General features: G+C 38.9%; 1 protein-coding gene across 4 annotated transcripts in view; it reads right to left on the reverse strand.

The window, feature by feature from the left end:
• The window catches only part of CTNND2 (catenin delta 2), a 645610-nt gene that overhangs the window by 87637 nt on the left and 536192 nt on the right, over positions 1-21781 (reverse strand). For all 4 annotated transcript variants that reach the window (XM_061449215.1, XM_061449216.1, XM_061449218.1 and 1 more), the window contains 2 exons: positions 10976-11093; positions 5500-5685 (listed from right to left, as the gene is read on the reverse strand). In XM_061449215.1, the coding sequence (XP_061305199.1) occupies positions 5500-5685; positions 10976-11093 (304 nt within the window). The remainder of the gene's footprint in view (positions 1-5499; positions 5686-10975; positions 11094-21781) is intronic.

Consider the following 21781-nt stretch of genomic DNA (forward strand, 5'->3'; position numbering starts at 1 on the left):
CCATACTGCCCAGCAATGAGAAAACATCACAGAAAAAAAAAAAAAGCTAGACAAATTACTGCATTTCCCTGCCTTTCTTTCAACTCACTGGCAGCACGATTGCATTAATTTATCACCAACTGTGGGGAAAGACCTTTTTCTCAAAGCCTCAGGTTCCTTGTAAAGGTGATGGAAGTCTTTGGAACTGCACATGCATGTGCAGTGAAGGCACCGTAAATCCCGTGACACTGGATAATGTCCTGCCTATTCTTTAGATGTGGTGTGTGTGCCCAGAGCAGCTGAGCAGCATGCATAGGGAAGGTGTCACTGCCAGCCATGCATAACGTACACACTGTGCCTACACCTTCAAGGTTGTGTGATAAAGGGTGCCAGAACTTTAGCTGCTTTCCAGTAGGTAGAGGGCACAAGCAGCTGACCTGTCACATACTCCTGTCTCCATGTTTCAGCTCATCTCTGCTCCTGCATGTGTGACCTCAGCTAACCCTTTACTGAAGGGTTTAATGGCTTCTGGCATCTTCCACATAGCTGAGACTAGTGCCTGCAGCTGTACAGCCTAAATGTTGTAGGGCATGCAGGACTGATGCAGGTCAGAAAAGAAGCTATTGCAAAGGAGATGTTCCTGAACTTCACCCATTTGTTTTGTATTTCATAAATATAAGCATTGATTGCCTGAATGAAAAAAAATATTACAATATTACAGTCCATTTTCTTGTGGCTAAAGCATGGCAGAATTTGCTTTGTAGTTCACATTGCTCAATATTAATGAACCGAGGCAGTGCGCTAAACAACTCTACCCGGTGAATTACTGGAATGGCTACTGTGTTGTTGCAGACCATCAGGAATGATCAGGAAGATCTATTTGAGATAGGCTGCAGATGCAGTAGTAGCCTCTGAAAAAGAGGACGACTGCACGCAATTACTCTCCATAGCTTATGTTAAGAAGTTAAAAAAAGTCATAAACAAATATTCCTTCCAGGCTTCGCTCCTTCAGCTTAAATTACCCACATATATTATGGTTGAAGCTGACAAACTGTTTGCTATGTGGGTGAGATACAAATCTCTCATTTCCTGAAACTGGTGCAAAGAAAGCATGAAAGTCAAGAAGAATAAAAAGCCAAATGGAGAGATCTTTAAGAACAACAGACTTTTAAGAGCAAGAGTATTGTAATAAAGTTTCTGAAGCTTTCACATTGCTAAGGAAGGTTGAGACGAGAAAAAGATCACCCACTGAGATACTCCCCAATGCTCTACACCAGATTATCTAATGCCTTCTTCCTCATATTAATGAAAGCAAAGCAATGTTTATAGTGTAATTGTACTGAATACCACGGAAGGCTTAAACTAAGTAAGAAGTGCATTTCCCATATATTGTTTTGTACCAAAAATATCAAGTTGGTGGGGGTTGTTATTAAGGAGTGTCACATGATGGTAGCTTTTCCTGTGATAACAACAGAGCAGTGTTTTATTTTCATTTATTAAATGTGATTACTTTCTCCCAGTCTGCGCAAAATAACACTACTAAAAAAAGAAAATCTAGGACACTTGTTTCTTGTGATCCTAAGGGAACTCCTTAGGTAGAGTCACTTGGAAGTTGTCATTAAACTATGACCTGACCCAAGTAAATTCTCTGATTTCAAGATGTAGAGAAGCTGCCATTTAGACAACTGATGTCGTAAGTGACAAATATATACCAGTTTGTTCTTGAAAGGCCTTATAAGGAAAACCACATTTTGTATTACCACTCAGTCCTTTTCTTCAAGTAGCTCATGTGTGACTACAACTGAAATATGATCTAAAGAAATAAGGATAGTTTTTCCTAAGTCATAAACTAAATAAATTAATTTCTTCTTTCTTTACAGAGAAAACCAATGAGAACGTGACTTAAAAGTCACACAAAGTTTCTCCTGCTTAATGATTTAAGAAACAAACTCCCTAACCGTATGAGACTTCTTTTTTTTTAGTAAAGAAAACTGTAACTTTGTCCTCATCCACCATCTAAAGTGATACATCTGGTACTATTCTCCAGTTACAGTAGTTTTGCTACTAAGTTGAACACTTTAAATTAAAACTTAAGAACCACTCTGGATTGGCCACTTCAGAAGGAGTTCAAAACATACACACTTGAGAAACTAAGTGAAGGACTGAAGAAATACACTGTAAAAGGAAAATTTCAAAACTGCGTTCACAAAAATCTCAATATTTTTACACCCCACCCTATCTTGTAAGCCTTATCTTCTGAGGAAGACTGAAACAGTCCATATTCCTATATGAGAATACCGTGCATTGCCAAAAAAAACAATGATACCTATACCCTCAACACATATTTTCTGGGGACATAAAATGTAGCAGGCTGCAGAACTGGCAAATACTTCCCTATACTGAGGTGTCACAGCTCTTAACAGATTTGTCTGTGCCCTGTGTGTTGTCTGACAGGAAAGGCACTTCAAGTCTTAAAGCAATCACAGAGGTGAATGACAGGACTTTCAATACTGGGCTGAACTCCACCTTCTGTATCTGTGAGGAACAATAATAATGAGCTCAAAGAACGATTTTTTAAATTATTTTTTCTATTTTTTTATTTTATGTTTCTTTAGAACTTCTCCAACAAGTAACTAACTTTTGCATTGATAGCATAAATGATGTATTAAACACAGCCTAAAACTCATTGCTTCCTCTTCATGGGGCATCAGGGTAACTGACTACTTTTATATCTTCCTTGTCTCTATTTCTTTGAGGTTTCTTTCCACAGGTTCAATCCATGGTGGTGTGAAGCACTTTTGTGTTTCCGATGTTGTAAATCACTGCATCCTATGAAGATTCCATAGGCATGCCTTTGTTATTTACGTGTAAAACACTGTTCAACATCAGTAAGATTATCAGAGCTGTAGGGTATTTCACAGCATAAAAGCTTCACTGCTGAGGCACTTACAGGAATGAGCACTCTAAAAATAGCATCCCAAGGAGAGCACAAGATCACTTCTGAGGGACAGAACAAGTGGTATGTAACAGCTTAAGTACTGCAACTGAAGAGAGATTATCAAAGGTATTACCTGGAAAAATTTAAGAATCCTACTGTAAAATAATACATACATGCGCAGTAGACAGGGCAGCAGTCAGCACGTAGGGAGACAACGTACAGGGGAAGGACATGCGAAAATGTTCTCTGGCGGAAAGTGTTAATGAGGTTAATTTAGATGGGTGAATTCTGACTAACCTAAGATGATCCTGCTGTTAGAGACTTTTGCCTGGGAAAAAAACCCTAATATTCCAAACCCTTCATGAATACTGATTTACCTTGACACACACAGAAACAGTAACCAGAGTATTGCTGACTGTGACACAGCTTTTCAGTAGTATGAATCTACTTGGGTCCTGCAAAATTTCAAGATGACAGGGCAAAAGCAGCAGAAAAAACGTTCTATTTTTTATTTCCATTTATGAGGGTGACTTGGGAGACCTGTTCCCAGCATGGTGATCTTGCTGATAGACCTCAGTCACATTTGGTTTTAGTAGCATTCTAGTTAGTCTGGTAACATATGTTAAAATACGTGGTATGGTCAACAACAGCGAGAATATTGCATTCTGAAGAAAGTTCACAAGGATGCCTGAAACTCCTGAACTGAGGAATAGTTACGGGTGAGAACTGGTATACGGCAAGATGGGGTAGGCTGTCCAGATTTAAAGGAAATTGGATGAAAGAAAAAAAAAAAAATTAAGAAATATTTTGAATTTCTGTAAGGTAAAGTGGTCCTCTGTATAACAAAATTAGTTCTGGCAAGAGTAAATTTATTTCCTTGCCACAGAAAAGGCTACTGAACAGAAACCTGAAAGTATGTGCATAGTTCTACCTTTTTTTTGGATTTTAAAAATTATATTAAACCCTTCCATTAGGCAAACACAAGCAAATCTGAAGATACCTTTACTATGCTGATAATTAACACCCCCAGAAAGATACAAAAGATATCTAGGAACAGGCAGAAGCACGTATATTGTAAAGGAAATCAGCGAGAAGACATTAGTTCTTTGGCCTGGAGGAGGAAAAAGATCCTTTATAGGGAATCTTTAAAGTTCAGAGATGCCCGACAGGAACATTTCAACAGTCAGCAGTACACAGTTAGAAGTTTGAACCTGATATCCAGAAATCACAACAGGAATATAAAAGGAAGAATTTAAAAAGACTTCATATAGCGTGTATCCACACGTGTGCATGTGTTGGCAAACAGCACTGAGAGTTGCAGTATGACCCATTCACACCCAGACATGCTATTTTTGTTCCTGCACTTTGAGCAACTGCAAGTGTAGTGTGTGGGAACTGTTAATTTGGGAACAGGAATGATGACTGCTTTATGGAGTAAGATTAATTTGCTTTGTCACCTTTTATCTCACTGTAGCCCAATACAGGAATACCAGCAAACGGCCATAATAAATCCAGCTTTTCCAATGACTACAGTGTTTAACTAAAAAAGTAGGTGAAAATGAAAGTCTTACTAGTCACAAGTGCTGTGTTTTCCAGCACTTGAATCTTAGCTCATTAATGTTCTATAACTTTTCCACATTACCACAATTTGCCTTTATGAACTCAGGGATATTTTCAATACTGGTTTACACCATCTATTCACATACCCAGTGCACTGCTTATTCAAATAAGTATTTTCTTTGAACAATCTGAAACAGAAATAAATGGCAATAGAAAAGACTAAGTCTAGGAAGAGATGGAGAACTATCTGCTGCCAGCACAGGTTGTTTGAAAAAGGTCTTAAATCAGCAGCCATTCCTATTGCTATTTAGTGTGTGCACTGATAGGAAAATGTCTTTCTCTGCGATATCATCATCATCATCCCCAAATTTTAAGTCATTAATGGAAAAACAAGGAGTTAAATACACCTTGAAAATCAACCCACCTAAAATAAAATCTGCAGCACCTTTAATAACTTGAGGAAACAATCACAACTTTACTTCTCAATCTTTTTTTGATAATGACACAAAAAAGCATGCATATTCTGATATATCTAAACATTTACTCACATTGCTCGATTCAATCCTGTACAGTTTTCTCCCAACATGTAGAGAGATAGTACAAAAGTAACTTTGAAGTAAGCATGCGAATATAAACCTGATGTTTGTATGTACCAAGGCCTCTCTCCACACACTATGTGGAAGTACAGTGTAAAGTATATGCAGATTACATTTCAATATTAAGACTTACACTGCTCATGATAAACAGCTTCCTTTTACAGACTGAGCATTTTACAGTATTTAAGGCAGCGTACCCATGACAACAGTTTCCTGGTGCCACCATGTAATGTGCAACTTTCTCAGGCAAACATACTCCATTATTCCATAGCAATTTGTGCTTTAAGCTCACAACTAATTAACAAAGGCAAGAGTTTTGTATATTATGCATCATGTGATTTCTAATACAGTGCATTAATTATATATATATTTTAAATGATGGGCACTTCAAGTACTTGCAACACAGCTGCAAGTAACTTCCATTACCTGATCTTGTGATTTCTTTTTCTTCTTCTTCTTTCCCCAGCACCCTGAACTCTCTGTGTCTTTTCCATTGGCATCACCACAGAGTAATCCATCAAGTTCATCTGTTCCCATCTGCTGTCCCTGAGATGTTTCTGCAGCTAGCCTGTATGAGAGGTTCCTCAAAATGCACACACAGTTTTCCACGGTCTGAAAAGTATGACAAAAGAACAAACAAAAACCAACCAAACAAAAAAAAAAAAAAACAAAACACAAAAAACCACACCAGAAAAAAGTTAAAATCCTTCCCTTACTCACTCTGTACACAAAGCAGAAGAAACATCATCGATCTTTGCACATAAATTTACCCAGCACAATTCTTATCTGCTCATTTCTGAGCGCTCCCTAGATAACCACAGCTTAAGAGATTTCGAAATTTTTATGGAAACAAATCAGTAGTCTGGACAGTATTTTACCAGGAGTTTTTTTACTGTCATTCTCAATTTCATACTGGAGTCCTACATGAAACCGAAGCCGAGGTATAAAGCCATCAAGAGACCCTGAACACACAGAGAATGCCAGCAAAATCCCACCTCAATGAACAGAAAACGCTCCAAACAGAAAGTGGCAACAGGTTCTGGGTTTGGTTTGTGTTTTCTTTTCTGGCACTAATTCTATGCCAGAAAACACAAAAATGCAGAAATCAACAGAAAAATTGGATCCGAGTTCTGTTTCACAAGTACCTGTAGCATGACCATACGATGCTTCTTGATTTCCAGGGATAAGACTAGATATGTCAGTCCTCCTGCTTTTACTGCTTCTAGCCAGGCCGCAGATACCTTGTGGGCAGCCTTTCCTTCTCATCTATTTGCTCCCCTAACAGGTTGTGCCTTCTGTAGAAGACACTGGCAGGAATTCAGAAATGGAGTGAAACCCAGTGGAGGAAAATTCACTGATAATTCAATAGAATTTCTGCAAGTCTAAAATAAGCTCAGTTTATACTTATCTTGGGAGGAATATACTTCACTTGGGAGGAATAGAAGGCTGCTGCTAGAGGATGTAGGAAGGCAGCTAGGAGGACTAAGGCCTCCTTAGAATTAAACCTGGCGAGAAGGGTCAAGGACAGCAAAAAGAGCTTTTTCAAATACATGGCAGACAAAACTAACACCAGAGGCAATGTAGGCCCACTGATGAACGGGATGGGTGCCCTGGTGACAGAAGATACAGAGATGGCAGAGTTACTGAATGCCTTCTTTGTCTCCGTCTACTCTGCTGCAGGCAGTCCTGAAGAGCCCTGTACCCCTGAGACCTTAGATGAAGTCAGGTCGACGGAGCAGTTTGCCTTAGTCGATGAGGAATGGGTTAGAGACCAGTTGAGCAATCTGGACATCCATAAATCCATGGGTCCAGATGGGATGTACCCGCGGGTGCTGAGGGAACTGGCGGAAGTCATTGCTAGACCACTGTCCATCATCTTTACCAAGTCTTGGGAAACGGGAGAGGTGCCTGAGGACTGGAGGAAAGCAAATGTCACTCCAGTCTTCAAAAAGGGCAAGAAGGAGGACCCGGGTAACTATAGACCGGTCAGCCTCACCTCCATCCCTGGGAAAGTGATGGAACACCTTATCCTTGGTGCCATCTTAAGGCATATCAAGGATAAGAAGGTTATGAGGGGCAGTCAACATGGCTTCACCAAGGGGAAATCATGTTTGACCAATCTCTTAGCCTTTTATGAGGAAATAACACGGTGGATGGATGATGGCAGAGCGGTGGATGTGGTCTACCTTGACTTCAGCAAAGCATTTGACACAGTCTCCCACAGCATCCTCACAGCTAAATTGAGGAAGTGTGGTCTGGATGATCAGGTAGTGAGGTGGACAGTGAACTGGCTGAAGGAGAGAAGCCAGAGAGCTGTAGTCTATGGGGCGGAGTCTAGTTGGAGGTCTGTAACTAGTGGAGTGCCTCAAGGGTCAGTACTGGGACCGGTATTATTTAATATATTCATCAATGATTTAGATGAGGGAATTGAGTGTACTATCAGCAAGTTTGCTGATGACACTAAGCTGGGAGGAGTGGCGGATACGCCAGAAGGCTGTGCTGCCATCCAGCAAGACCTGGACAGGCTGGAGAGTTGGGCAGGGAGTAACTTGATGAAATATAACAAGGGAAAGTGTAGAGTCCTGCATCTGGGCAGGAACAACCCCAGGTTCCAGTATAGGTTGGGGAACGACCTGTTAGAGAGCAGTGTAGGGGAGAGGGACCTGGGGGTCCTAGTGGACGACAGGATGACCATGAGCCAAGGCTGTGCCCTTGGGGCCAAGAAGGCCAATGGCATCCTGGGGTGTATTAGAAGGGGGGTGGTTAGTAGGTTAAGAGAGGTCCTCCTTCCCCTCTACTCTGCCCTGGTGAGACCGCATCTGGAATATTGTGTCCAGTTCTGGGCCCCTCAGTTCAAGAAGGACAGGGAGCTGCTGGAGAGAGTCCAGCACAGGGCAACTACGATGATTAAGGGAGTGGAGCATCTCCCTTATGAGGGAAGACTGAGGGAGCTGGGTCTCTATAGTTTGGAGAAGAGGAGACTGAGGGGTGACCTTATAAGTGTCTGTAAGTATATAAAGGGGGAGTGTCACGAGGATGGAGCCAGGCTCTACTCAGTGGCAAACAATGATAGGACAAGGGGTAATGGGTACAAACTGGAACACAAGAGGTTCCACTTAAACTTGAGAAGAAACTTCTTCTCAGTGAGGGTGACAGAACACTGGAACAGGCTACCCAGGGAGGTTGTGGAGCCTCCTTCCCTGGAGACATTCAAAACTTGCCTGGACACATTCCTGTGTAACATTATCTAGGTGTTCCTGCTCCGGCAGGGGGATTGGACTAGATGATCTTTTGAGGTCCCTTCCAATCTCTAGCATACTGTGATACTGTGATCTGAAGCTTCCCCATTTAGTTTGTTCAATTTGTTTTGCTATACCTAATAAGAAGGGTATGAGCTTAATTTTGTGGAGGCAGGGAAAACATGGTTAACAAAATCACCTGTATCCATCTGTATTTATTTCAGCAATTCTTAATGCTTCCTGGAGATAAAAAGCCATGGTCACTACATCCCAGCTCCATTAACCCAGAACAGAATGACTGTGAGGCTTTCAGCTCTGTCTTACTCTGCCATATTCACCAGTGAGGTAAACAGATGGAGCTTCATATACTGTGTGAGCTTATGCCAGGTATGCAGTTGGCACATAGTTTTTGCAATGACATTAAGTTCCAGAGATGATACTGAGACTGACTCATCTATGCAGGACTATTTTATTTTTTAAAACAGGTGAAATTTTACAATACACTTGTACTAATTTGACACCTCCAGCCAAATACAAAAACACATGTAGAAATGTGTGTGTAGAAAGTGTTCTTAGTACATCTTTCATACCTGAAAGCTTTGCAGACCTCACAATGACTATGTACTTTTTTAAAAAGTGTGATGCCTCTTTTACTCTTCCATACATGAATTTTATTCACTCTTGCTAACATTTACTTTTGCACAGCAATAGTGCACCAAAGTTGAAGCTCTGTGTTTGTCAATTAGGGCTGTAAATTTTAATTCCCCTTTTTACAAATAATAGTTTTCATACTTAATTCTCATTATGTTGAAAACAAATCAGTAGAGTCCACTGCAAGGACATTACCTCAAACTGAAAACCAACAGGCAAACTTTCAAGGCTCAAATGCAACCAACACCTTCTTCACTAAGGTGAAGGTTCTAACCATGCAGTTGGGCAGACTTTACTCCTTCTTGACTTATGCCTTTGAACTTTCCAGGGTCCTTGTATTCCTTATTCCTTTATCAGTTTCATCATAAGGGGACTAAATACAAGTTCACTAGTCTTTCGACCTTAATAGGTTAAATTAAAATTATGACCAGCAACTGTCAGGTAACCATGTCTAAGTCTAATTTTTAACACTTTAACTTGAATTAGCATAGCTTTTTCTTACTACGTATTAACAAGAAACAATGCTGCTAAGATGCTTGTAACGCTGCTATAATTTATGCACTCTTGTCATTCCTCATGTTGGTGAAGTTTTTAACGATGGCTCTGCATGTGCTTGCAAGTCTGTCATCCTCTTTCAGAGCCGTCGGGAGCAGAGACTAGTTTTTCAGCATTTCAGCTGTTAGTACAACAAAATTACCTAACAGGGCAATTGTCATATTATTCAGAAAACAACATTTATAACTTTACAACAAAGTTCAATTGTTTTGTTAAAATAGCACAGTTTTTGAAACTAAATAGCAAGTGATATGGAGTTAAATATTTTACTTAAATTACATTCTAATTTAGACAGGATGTAAAAACTAATAGGGCAGGCAGAATAATTTCTCACATTTCTTCATTTTTTCCTTCATATATGTCTTAGCCTGTAGTTTTTCCAAGTCATTTCAGATACGAATATAAACGGAATAGTTTAACAACAGGCAGCAAAACAGGAAGCTTACTGTGCTCCTTATTTAGCCTTTTTAATAGCAAAACAGTCCAGCACCACACAGTACAAACCTCCTGTAATTCCCCTCTCTGTCCGCTAAATTCATAGGCAAATTTCACATATTTGGCTCAAGCTAATGATCAGAGAGTTCTCGAGAGTATCACTCTCCAATCTATATAACTCACAGAGGTCCATGGGCAACTATCTGTGAAGGATCACGTGGAAATACAAACCCAGTAGGCTTTAAAACTGCTGCATAAAAGGCTGCTCTCCATTGAAACTGAAATCTCTGATTCTTAGGGGTTTTCAAATGGACCAAGGTTGCTCTGCTGCAGCAATGGCAATTAATTTAACACCATATACTGAAAGTAAAAGGTATTTGAAGCTAGCCTTTTCCTTCTTTTTCTGGAATACTTTAGTGAATTACAAACCTTCAGTTGTAAATGCTTGAAGTCTTTTTCATTAGGCAGTACCTTTTACCTTTGGAAAAGCCTGTCCATATCCTAGTACTTTCAGAGAAATAAAGTTGACACAAAAATACATCTTAAAACAGTTGTTACTGAAGGCATTAATTAATCCTCCTAAAAAAAAATGTTGGTTGCAATGCCAAACAGGCCATTAACTGTTAGTTGGTTTGCTCTGTAAGCCGACATCACTGTTACTAGCTCTGTCTCATACTCTGTACTGAAAAATCCATTTTAAGGTGAACCTGGCAGAGCAACATGAGGAACTTTACATGGAATATGACATATTTGCTCTTCTTAAATAAGTAGCCTCTATTCTCCCTTAGAACTGAGAGGATGACATGCTTACCTGTGCACGCTACAGGCAGACACAAATCCAGTATTTAGCACACAAAAAAACACAGCTCAACAGAAGGAAAAGAAAATGATTGGCTGAATTATGCTTTGCTAAAGCATCTCCCTCACAACACATTTTTTTATAAAACAACCTGTCACTTTATAGTCCTGATGTACCCTGAATACCTGGATCCCTTGCACTTGAAAAGATAAAGATGACAAACCTTACTATCAATTTCACTGCTCCCCAGAGCAGACTGGATCACATACAGCAACGCATCCGTCAGGCCATCACACTCTCTCATTCTTCTGCGAGCCTCCTCTCCAGCAGAGCTGACATTCCTGCAAGGCAACAGCAAGGGTCACCACCTCCACAGCTCCCCTGCCCGCCTCCCCTCCTGAAACCTTCTCACCATTAACATTCAGATAAAATGCTTGTTTTCTGTTCTGTTTTCATCAGTTCAGAGCTGTGAATAATGAAGACAGCTGTGAATGAGCTCAGGAAATGTAACAGGGAGGGGAACAAATGGAAGTCATCAGATACTCCACAGGAAGGGGCAGAGAGGCCAAGCAGCATGTGCCTACCTGAGCAGTGAGGCTCACAGGCTGCTAAAATCTGGAGTAAGGCTCATCGTTTTTCTTTTTCTTTCTTTTTTTTTTATTTTTCCTTTTAAGTAGCGAAAAAGTGTATTTAAAATGTGCATATGTACATATAAATCAGGCTTAAAAAGTCTAGGGGTTTTACCAAGGAAATCTCCTGGGATTTGAGTAGAGCCCAGTAGTTAGGGCTCTTAACCTGAGATAAAAATACTATCAACGCATAACGTAAACCACCTGGTGTTGCTTGCTTCTCATTTGACAAGAGTGTTTCCTTTTCTCTCTCATTTTGAGAGAACATTAATCCTCAATCTTCTCTTTACGTAGTTACTTACAGGTTGTTTTACATTGCAAAATTTAAAACCTCAGCCTATTATAGTAACTGTGCTCCTCAGAGAGGGCCAGAGGGCCTTGTCAACACATTGATAAAACACAATTAAAACAAATTTACTGCATAACATGTGTCATAAAGTTCAAAATACTGCTATATAAAGAAACAAATATATATGGAAGAGCATACATAAACAGAATCTATACTTGCTACCATCAAATCTCCCTGACACATTCAGATTTGCACAGCAATTTTGATTTGGAAGTGGTTAAAATAGCAACCTCAGGAACGGGGTGAAACTTTTCATATAGCCCCCTTCAGTAGGGGAAGACAACCCTCTGGCATCAGCCCATTGCTTATGTCATTTTCATATGCCTTTGCATTAAGGATGGAATAAAGATGAGAAACCTTGGAGGGGAGAATGAATTTGAGATGGAGGCAGGTGAGACGACAAAAGGATAGGTTCCCTTTCAGTTCTTTTTTTTTTTTTCTCTATCTACTTCAACCTGTTTGGCCTCCCTACAATCTAAAAACCAGAATTTCCATTCCCCCAAAGCACCAAAGAGTTTTCCTAATCAAGTAATCTTACAACTGGACAATTCCCCAGTCTTTCCAATGCAGGTTCCTAATTGATTCTGCTCCCTAAACACACATGATTTTCCATCTATACTTGCATCCCTACAAAGTTCTAATTAGTTCTGCTCTCCACACACAAACTGCTTCAATTAATTCAGTACCATTCCTTTCACCTCTGCAGCCAGCCTGACAAAAACCAGCCCTGGAGCACTAGAATGAATTCCTTTGTTTCCTAGCATGAAAGCATGAACAAATCCATGCTTTCCGTTCTCCTTGAGACTCCCAGGTTCACCACATATTATTACACACCAGAGGTGTGCCCTTCATAATGGCAACACAAGTTTTGTGTTGCCTTCTGGTCCCTGAACTCTGCACCTCCTTCCCCCTTCTCTGATGCTTAAGAGCAGCAGATGAGGGCTTTTCGTCCAGTTCATGTGGAAACCCTCTTCTGTCATACAGAACTGGGGTCTGAAAAGCATCAACTGGAAAAAGTCTTTCATTGGCTCTCCCTTTGAAGTGGTGGAAACCTTCCAACTTCCCTTTGGATGACAGAAGTCAGTAGGTAAAATTACAGCGCATGGTTTTCCCAAAACAGTGCCCACACCCCATATTTGCAGGGCTGGGGACTCTGCCTACAGTTTATTTTTAGTAGGCTATCCCCTTACAAAAGGCAGTAACTTCATGTGAAATTCTGGAAGGGCGGCAAATATAGAAAAAGCAAAATCATTGATGTGAAAAGTGCATCGTGGGGTGGGCAGAAAAGGGGGATCAGAGGACTTCTTTCATTTGAAATTCTACTCTCCCACCTCCAGGAAGATACTTGTATCCAGCCCTAAAAGAATAACTGCACAAATTACAATAGGAAGGTGCTGAGGCATTGTTCTTAGCGCACCCGCTTTCCTGGCACCGCTACATATATATCTAAAAAAGGAAATATTACTGAATCTTTTTCATCAGAACTAGATGCAACAGTCTGTACTGACGTAATGTGTCCAGGCTTCTTCATTTCTGCAGTTACACATACTGTGTGCAAGCTTTCAAATTATATAGACTTACACATTAGCAGAAACAGGGAGAGAAATTCTTCACGATCTTTTCATTGAGGCAGTTTCTCCTTCGCTCTACCATGTGACCTTGACTCTCCAGAGCATACAGAGGCTGGAAGCCTGTCAGTTCCTTTCCAGGTTCACCAGAAACTCCTCACCAAGACAGCGATGTCAACCTTATAGTCCCTGAGCTGTGAGCTGTCTGCCTCATTCATTTCTAGCCAAACAAAGAATACGAGGACACTATACAAAGTAATACAGACACACTAGGCACGCATCTTGCACAGACAGTGTATTTCCTTGCTGTGTGTGGAGGAGATGTCAAATTCAGTTCTTCTGTTTATCATCCTTCTTATGCTCCTGCTGCTTCTGCAACCAAGAGGTGAGTATACCAAATTCCCATGACTGCTTTTCCTTTTAAGTCTCTGTCTAGTTTCTGCACTGACTCAGATACTCCAGCCCTCCCCAGAACCGCCATATTTATTTACATGGGAAATAGTTTAAAACCCAAGACAAATCCAAACCTTGCATCACCATTTTGGCAGAAATAATAATAATTTGATTACTTAAAAAGAAATACTTCCTATTATCTTACTATTCCCATTCCACCTCTACTGATGGAATCATTGTTAACAAATCTTTCACAGAAGGTCTCTAAGTTCATCCTGTTCAAGCTATGTAATTCTGTGAAACAGAAGCAAGCTCCAGACTATATAAGCTGTCAAAGAAAATATGCTGCCATCTTAATTTTCTTATTTCTCACTGTTAACTGGAACATGCTGTAGCTGTCAGTGTGACAGGGAGTAAGACATGATTTGTCATTTGTAAATTTACAGGTCCCTGTGCAAGCCTTAAACTGGAGTATTAGTAGGATCTAATGTTGGTAAAATGTCCCACTAAGTAAACACGTATTTCTCCAGTGTCAGTCTCCAAACAAGTGACCACATTTTCTTGATTTTTGACGAGATGCAGAGATACAATGGACAGGTTTTCAAGAAAAAAATACTTTGCCATCTGTCCTGGGTTCAGCAGTAGCAGTCATGTTTCTCCTTCTTCGTAGCTGGTGCAGTGCAGTCCAGCAAAACCCTGACTGCCTGGTAAATTTTGACTCTTTGTGGAAACTCTATTCACAGGGTATATGTGAAGTATAGGCTGATATTTTCAATCTAACTGGATGAGAAATACTTTAGAACTCTATACTCCAGTAAAATGAATTTCATCTGGAATCCAGTCACACAGGAATACCAAGAATACAGAGTATTGAAGAATAATTCTCATCTTAGTCAGAAGGTCCCACTCAGACCTCCAAAAACGTGCAAACACAAATACCTTCTCAGGAGAACAACACTAAGAACAGATAGAACAAGAGCTCAGATCTATGTCTCATCAAACTGCTATTTTATGAACAAACAGAAGACCGATAATAATGTAGGAACAGAAAGAGATTACAGTAATCCAGCTTCAGTTTTATGGGAAGATATGTCACAGCTATCATAACTAACAGCAGGCATGATCCTCCCAACACACATTACGGGTGTCAATCCAGTTCTCTATGGGTATGAAGGAGCGTGCAGTATGAAGGAACGTGCAACACGTTCCTGATTCTTACCAACCCTGACATTTACCCTAGCAATTCAATGTAAGTGGTGGAATTTGAGTGGGTGGTGCCAAGTAATTTCTTTCTCCTTTAGGGTCATTTTGCACAGACTTATAGAAACTGTGGGAAGTTTTGAGCAAAATTCTTATGCCTCTAGGATAACTAAGCTCACCTGCCTTATCCAGGGAAGGGACATTAAAGTCTATTGGAATATGGAAAGATCATCCAGAAAGCCAGTGTGCTTCCGAGAAACACGCCCTCTGGATATGGGAACATTTAGGAAGCTGTTGACATTACTCCCAGTGGCAGTTCAATAAATCTCAAAGACAGTGTTTAGCAAAGATGAAATGGAGACAGGTCTCTTCGTCAAGGCACCATGATAAAAACAGAAAGCATGTTTGATATCTAGTATATGTAATATTTTTGCTATGGACTGAGGTGATGTAAGAATGGACAAACACAAGAAGGACAATATCCTGTATCAGGTGGAATGCAGAAGTTTTCTTTGGCATAAAACTTCAGGTCATCCAAAGTACACCTTTATTACAAAATGTCTTGTCTTAAGAGGGACTAATCATAACAGCCTCAAGCTTTTTCATCCTTCTACTTATTATAATAGCCATCAAAAAGAGATTTTTCATAGAAAGGGGGAAAAGTTTATATAAACCAAGAATTCAAAAAATTCCACCAATGTTGTAGAACAATGTTTATTTTTCTCTGAGGGTACCTCGCAAGGGAAAAGCCGTCAGAAGAGCATCCAAGTTGCAACTGATGTGCTAAATATTCATATTTAAAATACATGCATGAAAAATAGAAATACCAGTATAATATCCCTGATACCGGCCTCCTCTACATGTGCTCTTTTACATGCTGCCTATTTTTAATTCTGTCTGACTGACTAAACATTCTGTTTCAGGGACAGAGCCTTGTCTCAGCAGCAAGCTGGCATCTCCAGCACCACCACAGGCTGAAGTGAATGGTGATGATTCTGTGAATTGATCTGCAGTGTAGCAGATGATCACATAAGAGCTATTACTTTTTCTTGGTACTTCCAGCTGTTTCTATAAGCATTCAGGCTCTTTGGTGCACGTGTCTAATAGAGTAACTCAGACAGCAAAAAGAAACAACCAGCATTATGCACATATCCAGCAAGTGTGCTCATGGTCATCATCAGTACCTTGACAACTACACAATTTTAAGTGCTTTTTGTAATGGAGTAGTCCTTGAGTCACACTGGCTTATCTGTAAGTACTCAGTGCAGCCTTTGGACATACAGTAAATAGATTAGCTGTAGTAGTTATGGTTACGGCTGTACCTTCCAGACAAATTTTACTTTTTCCATCATTCTTTGTACACTAAGCCTTTTTTTTAATCATTCTTCAGTGGTAAAAACTAAAAGAACTGATAAGAGTAGCATTTCTCAGGCAACATACAGATTTAAACAAGGCACTGAGACAAAAAAAAAGAAAACACAAGATGGTTAATGTTTATTATTAAGAGTTTCTAACTGTTGGGATCTGCCACAGATCCTCCTTGCAATTTTGCCCTATCTGAATGACAGCTCTATGCATTCTATGCATCAGATTTTTTTCTCGCTAAATGTTCTTAGCCTTCTTTACCTATACGTTCATCTTTAGAGTAGTAATAATTTACCAATCCTGCATGTGGATTAAGAATAACACAGGTTTTGGGGCAAATTCTCTCTTATTAATCAGAATATCTAAGCTGTAATTAAAGAAGCAAGACCATTTTATAAAAAAGAATTTGGCCCCAGATCTTTATTTCTTAGGTATTCATTTCACTTTAAAAGCATGCTTTGCAATTACACAAACACCTGATTGCACCTCATATGCATAAAGTCCTGGTTATTACCTTTCTATCAAATGCTACGACAATGTCATTTAGCTTTAATTACTCAGCCATAACTTTCATTTTCAAAACACCAGAGCAATTAGCCTACCAAGTCAAGCACTCAACAGGTAGCTTTTACTGCTGGGCTTCTGCATGTCCAATCCTTACGATAAATGCACTGTTTATAATGACTGCTTTGTGTGATCTGTGAAGCAACTGACTTCTAATAATTCTTGGCTATTTTGATATGTTTTGAAGAGATACGTGGTGGAAGAGAACAAAAACTGCAATAAACATCTTAAAAGAACTTGTCTCCCTAAGTCAAAATTCTATGCATAAAATATTTTGGTAAGTTTCATGGTATAATCAACCATAGACTCATCTGAAAGAAACAAAGTATTTCTAACTCCCCCTCTCCTCCTTTGCTATGCATTTTTGTTTGAAGTGCAACTTCTATTTAAACAAAACCTAAAACTTCTATTTAAATACAGAATTACATATTGTATATTCAGGAAATGTTTTCAATTATGGTATTAAAAAACCACCTGCAGGAAATTTCTGATCTGGTATTTCATTTCTCTGATAAGTAGTATTTGGCTGCATAAAAATAATTACACTCATTAATGCTCGGCTGTTTATGCATATACTGCTTTTAATGCTTTACCTGCAGGAGGTGAAAAAGCCACTTAACTGCTCTTGGGAAGAAGCTGCTGTGATGCAGACTCTGAAGGTCATAATGGGAACAGCTTATAGATGTCAATGTGAAGACACTTTTCTCCATTTAGAATTGTAACATTGCCAAATAGAGCTCTGTATGTGTTAAAGACTTATTGCACACAAGAATGGTTTGGCATGGTGTGGTGGCCCCAGCCAGAAGCCAAGCACCACACTGCTTCTCACTTGTGCCCAGAGACTGCAGAAAATATTGAGATGAGGAAAAGCAGACTTCTATTTTCAGCAGTCTTTCCTTTTTCCTCTTTATCTGAGGGAGCATAATAAAATGGCCAATCCAAGATGTCTGAGTGGTGCCTTTTCCACTGAAAAGCACAAGGTTGTATGAATCCCCATGGCTGGGGTGTTGGAACTAGATGATCTTAAGGACTTTTCCAACCCTAACTATTCTATGATTTTATGAATTTAAATGAAAAGGTGTTAGGCATAATAATTCAACCATTACTTTTGCTTCAATGTACACTCCACTCAGCCAGTAGCACTTTGCAGATCTTAAGAGACCATCATCTAAATCTCTAATGGTAGTGTCCAAACTGTTCACTATTATCTAACTGAGCCATAACCACAGTGTGCAGCCTCCCATTTTAAACAACTCTGGTATCTCAGGACTGAAAGAAAGTAAATATTAGCATGTTGAAAAACGCTATAAACTATAGCAAACCATACTAAACCACAGAAATAGTAGATATGGGAATAAATAAGATACCCTAGGAGGAGTCAAAAGGGCTGATTCACAATCCTACCTTTGTACTTTGAAGATTAAATGCATAACCAATAAGCATGTTAGATAAGTGACAGACTCATAGTATTTATTTCAGTTTCAAAAATATTGTGTCAGATGCTTCAGTATTGTAAAGTAGTCTGTCCTAGTTTTGCATTTTTTCTGCTCAGCTTGTTATCTTATTCAGAACAAAACCATTGGTCAGACACAAACAGTTTTCAATTAACCTCATTCTACTGATTATTTATCAGATTATTTTCTTCAAATGCTTACAAATTTGTCTGTTTTGATGCTCCTTAATTGCTTTCCTCTACATAAACTGTTCAAACAATTTCTAAACTATTAAAATTCAGGTTATTTGTTCAGCATTTCTGTGTCTACTTGCCTCCTCCACTAAGAGATGAAGTCTGTATTTGTCCTGTTTAGTCCTATGGTAAAGTCTCTGACTTGCATGAGCTGCATAGCAAAACCAATTCCATGATAAGAAAAATCTCATCTATAGAATATATTTGTTCCTAGAGTAATAGGAAAGGACCATACCATCACATAATATTAATGTTAAAAATAAACATGACACTTTTCCAAACAGAGCAGTTTGCCAGTTTAAAAAAAAACTCCTAAACCAAAATTCTGTGAAAAAGTTCCACAAGTATAGTTTTTGGAATTAGAATAAAAACCAAAAAACAAACGCCAAACTCCACAGAAAACATACTTCAGGTTATACTTCAATTGTTACACATCTTTCTTTCTTAAAAGACTAGTTAGTGCATCCTTTCTTCCCTCTGTCAAGAATTATGAACCCAAGAAGTCCTGAGAGTTTGTATTCTCTGGAGCCATCCTTTGCTCCACTTCAATAAGGCACTTGGAAGTGGCTCTTCAGCACGCTGAGAAGTCTTTGCTGAAAGACTATGGCTGTGCTATCCCACACAAGCAAAAAGGAAAGCAATTCAAAGCCTAATATCTGCATTTAAACTTAGTCATTTGACTATCTTGGATTCTGGCGAGTGTACTGTTGTCAGTACATTCTCTTAGATGTCCATTATAAAAGCAAAAATATTTTAATTAGTAAACTATAGGTCTCTATCTTGCTCACAGTATTACATGAGTATTGTTTTTTGGTTCACACGTACAAACAAAATACAGACAAGTGTTAGTCTCCCAGACAAAACAGAGAGTTTAAATATCCAGTGAATATCCTGGAAGAGACTCCATATGCCAAACAGACGCACTGGCAATATATTTGAAGGATCTCCTAAAGTTTTAGTCACAACAAGTTCCACTGAAGGCAACTGAGCCTGTGCAGTAGAAAGTCCTGTGCCACAAGTGTCAAATTCCTTCTGCAACATGACACAAGAAGACAAATCTGTGATTCAGGTACAACCCAGTAATTTTACAGTCAACTGGCCAGACAGTTACATTCCCAAATAAGTAGACACTTTAAAATGATGGCAAGCTAAACCAAGATCTCCTAGTTTGTCTATATAAGGATGCGAGTGTGTCTGTGCAAACACAAAAGCTGTTATCTTAAAAAAAGGGGAAGTAGAGCTCATTTCATACATCTTAACTCAGAATAGCACCTGTATGAAGGCAAACTATTTCAAATCTTTGGACAGGATCTCATGATACTTTGGTTTCTCACTCTGTTAGACAAGCATTCTACATAGGCTAGATGACAATTCAGATATGACTTTCTAGTTGTAAAATTATGAAAATAAATAATGGCATTACAGATGCATTCTGGGTTTCATTTTGACGAAAGATTATATTTTTTATGCTCTAATCTTCACTTTTCCATTTGTTATGCTGATTTTTAAGTTGACATTGCTGTCACTAAACCAAACCAAAGAGTTTTGGATCAGCTATTACAATATATTGTATATTACTCCTATATACTTCAGTAGGCACATAAGCTCAGTGTGTTTGCACGCATCCTTCAGTTTGAAACATTTAGAAGAATTATTAGTAATGCAGTTCTCAGGTCCTATAATCAAAATATTGGAAAGTTACACAGTTCTTTCGCTTTGGTTTTAGAATCAAGTGAAAAGGATAATCACCAAAATCAGACCGTAAACGATGTATATAGTTATGCTTAGCAGAGTTGTCACTCTGAAAATCCAATGAATAAAGATTAAGTTCCAAGAAAAAAAAACAAAAGCAAACAGTGATTTGCAGTGAGCAATCCTATCAACAAATAGGAGGAACAAACAAATAGGATTATGATTGCTCAAGTAAGATGATTCCCCAAACCTACAAAGCAATCTCCCTGTCACATCTGAGTTTCAAGTGCCTTTCTGCATCTATTTTACAGTCTTGAAAAAACATCATCAGTGCGGAGTCTTGAGAAGAAAGGACGGTAAATCAGCTTTGGTTGTTGACTAATCAGATGATCACAATTAATTACAACACCAATCAGTTCAGTGGATTATTAGGTTCATCTTTTTCTGATCAGCTACTTACAAATGTTGACACAGAGGATAAGAAGTCACAAAGCAGAACTCTCAGCACAGTATTAGAAAGTATGAAACACTATTTTGAATTAAACAAATTAACTTGCAGCAGAGCACAGAAAAGTAGAAGTCAACTGTTTTTCAACTGCTTGTATACTGACACTATCAGTGAATTGATTGCTACGGAAATCTCTCCAGCTGGAGTCTCACAAACTTGAGAGGAGCCTTTCTTCTCTACCAAACTAAAAATTCTTAGAAAGGCTGTCTTATCTCTTTTTTCGCCCCGTTCCTAGTCTAGACTAGATACTAGCATATAAATTCTACCTTTTGTTTTACTGTCATTATCCAATGCTCTATAGTACCTATAGCATTTCCTTCACAATTTTCGTCTAGGGATCTCAATATTAATTTATTTTTTGCTTATGCTATTTCTTTATCGTTACATTACTCATTATACAATATTGTTCCTGTGAAATTGCATTTTACTATTTCTAGAATAATCTCTCCCCTCAATTTTCTTATTTTTATACTTTAACTCCACTACAAACATCAAGGTATCTCTGCTGCTTCTCACTAATAATGTCCCACAGTGTTATGTTTTCTTTTAAGCTAGATACCTGTAAAAAAAATCTCATTATCCATAAATTGCTTAATAATAAAAAAAAAAGAAAAAAAAAGTGATGCATAATAAGTTACAATTCTTATGCTTGCACTAAATATACCTTCAGCATAAGAAATAAGTGTGTATACTCATGTCCTACTTTCATGCCAGTTAGCCTGAAATTGCCAGAGTGTGTATCCTACCTCAGATTATGTCACTTCATCGTATCTCCAAATGGCTTTATGTGCATACTGAAAGATGATGAAAGAACTGACCCTCTAGCATGCCCTTCAGCTTAATGAGTCATTGTGCATCACTGCTGCTTGAAATAACCTGTAAAAAGAAAAGGGAGTCACTCTGCCACAACCCTACTTATACCCACCTAGTCCATGCCATATAAACCAATGAACAAACCCTCTCTGCTACTAGTGTTATTGTCAATGCTGTCTACCCCTTTGGTTTATACCCCAGGGATGGTGTCTGACAACTTGGCTCTTCTGCCGAAACAAACTTCTTAGAAAACCCTACACT

This window comes from Pezoporus flaviventris, unplaced genomic scaffold (assembly GCF_033815535.1).
Source record: "Pezoporus flaviventris isolate CSIRO_AGI_PZ_B2104156 unplaced genomic scaffold, CSIRO_AGI_Pfla_v1 ptg000007l, whole genome shotgun sequence".
Classification (NCBI taxonomy): domain Eukaryota; kingdom Metazoa; phylum Chordata; class Aves; order Psittaciformes; family Psittacidae; genus Pezoporus; species Pezoporus flaviventris.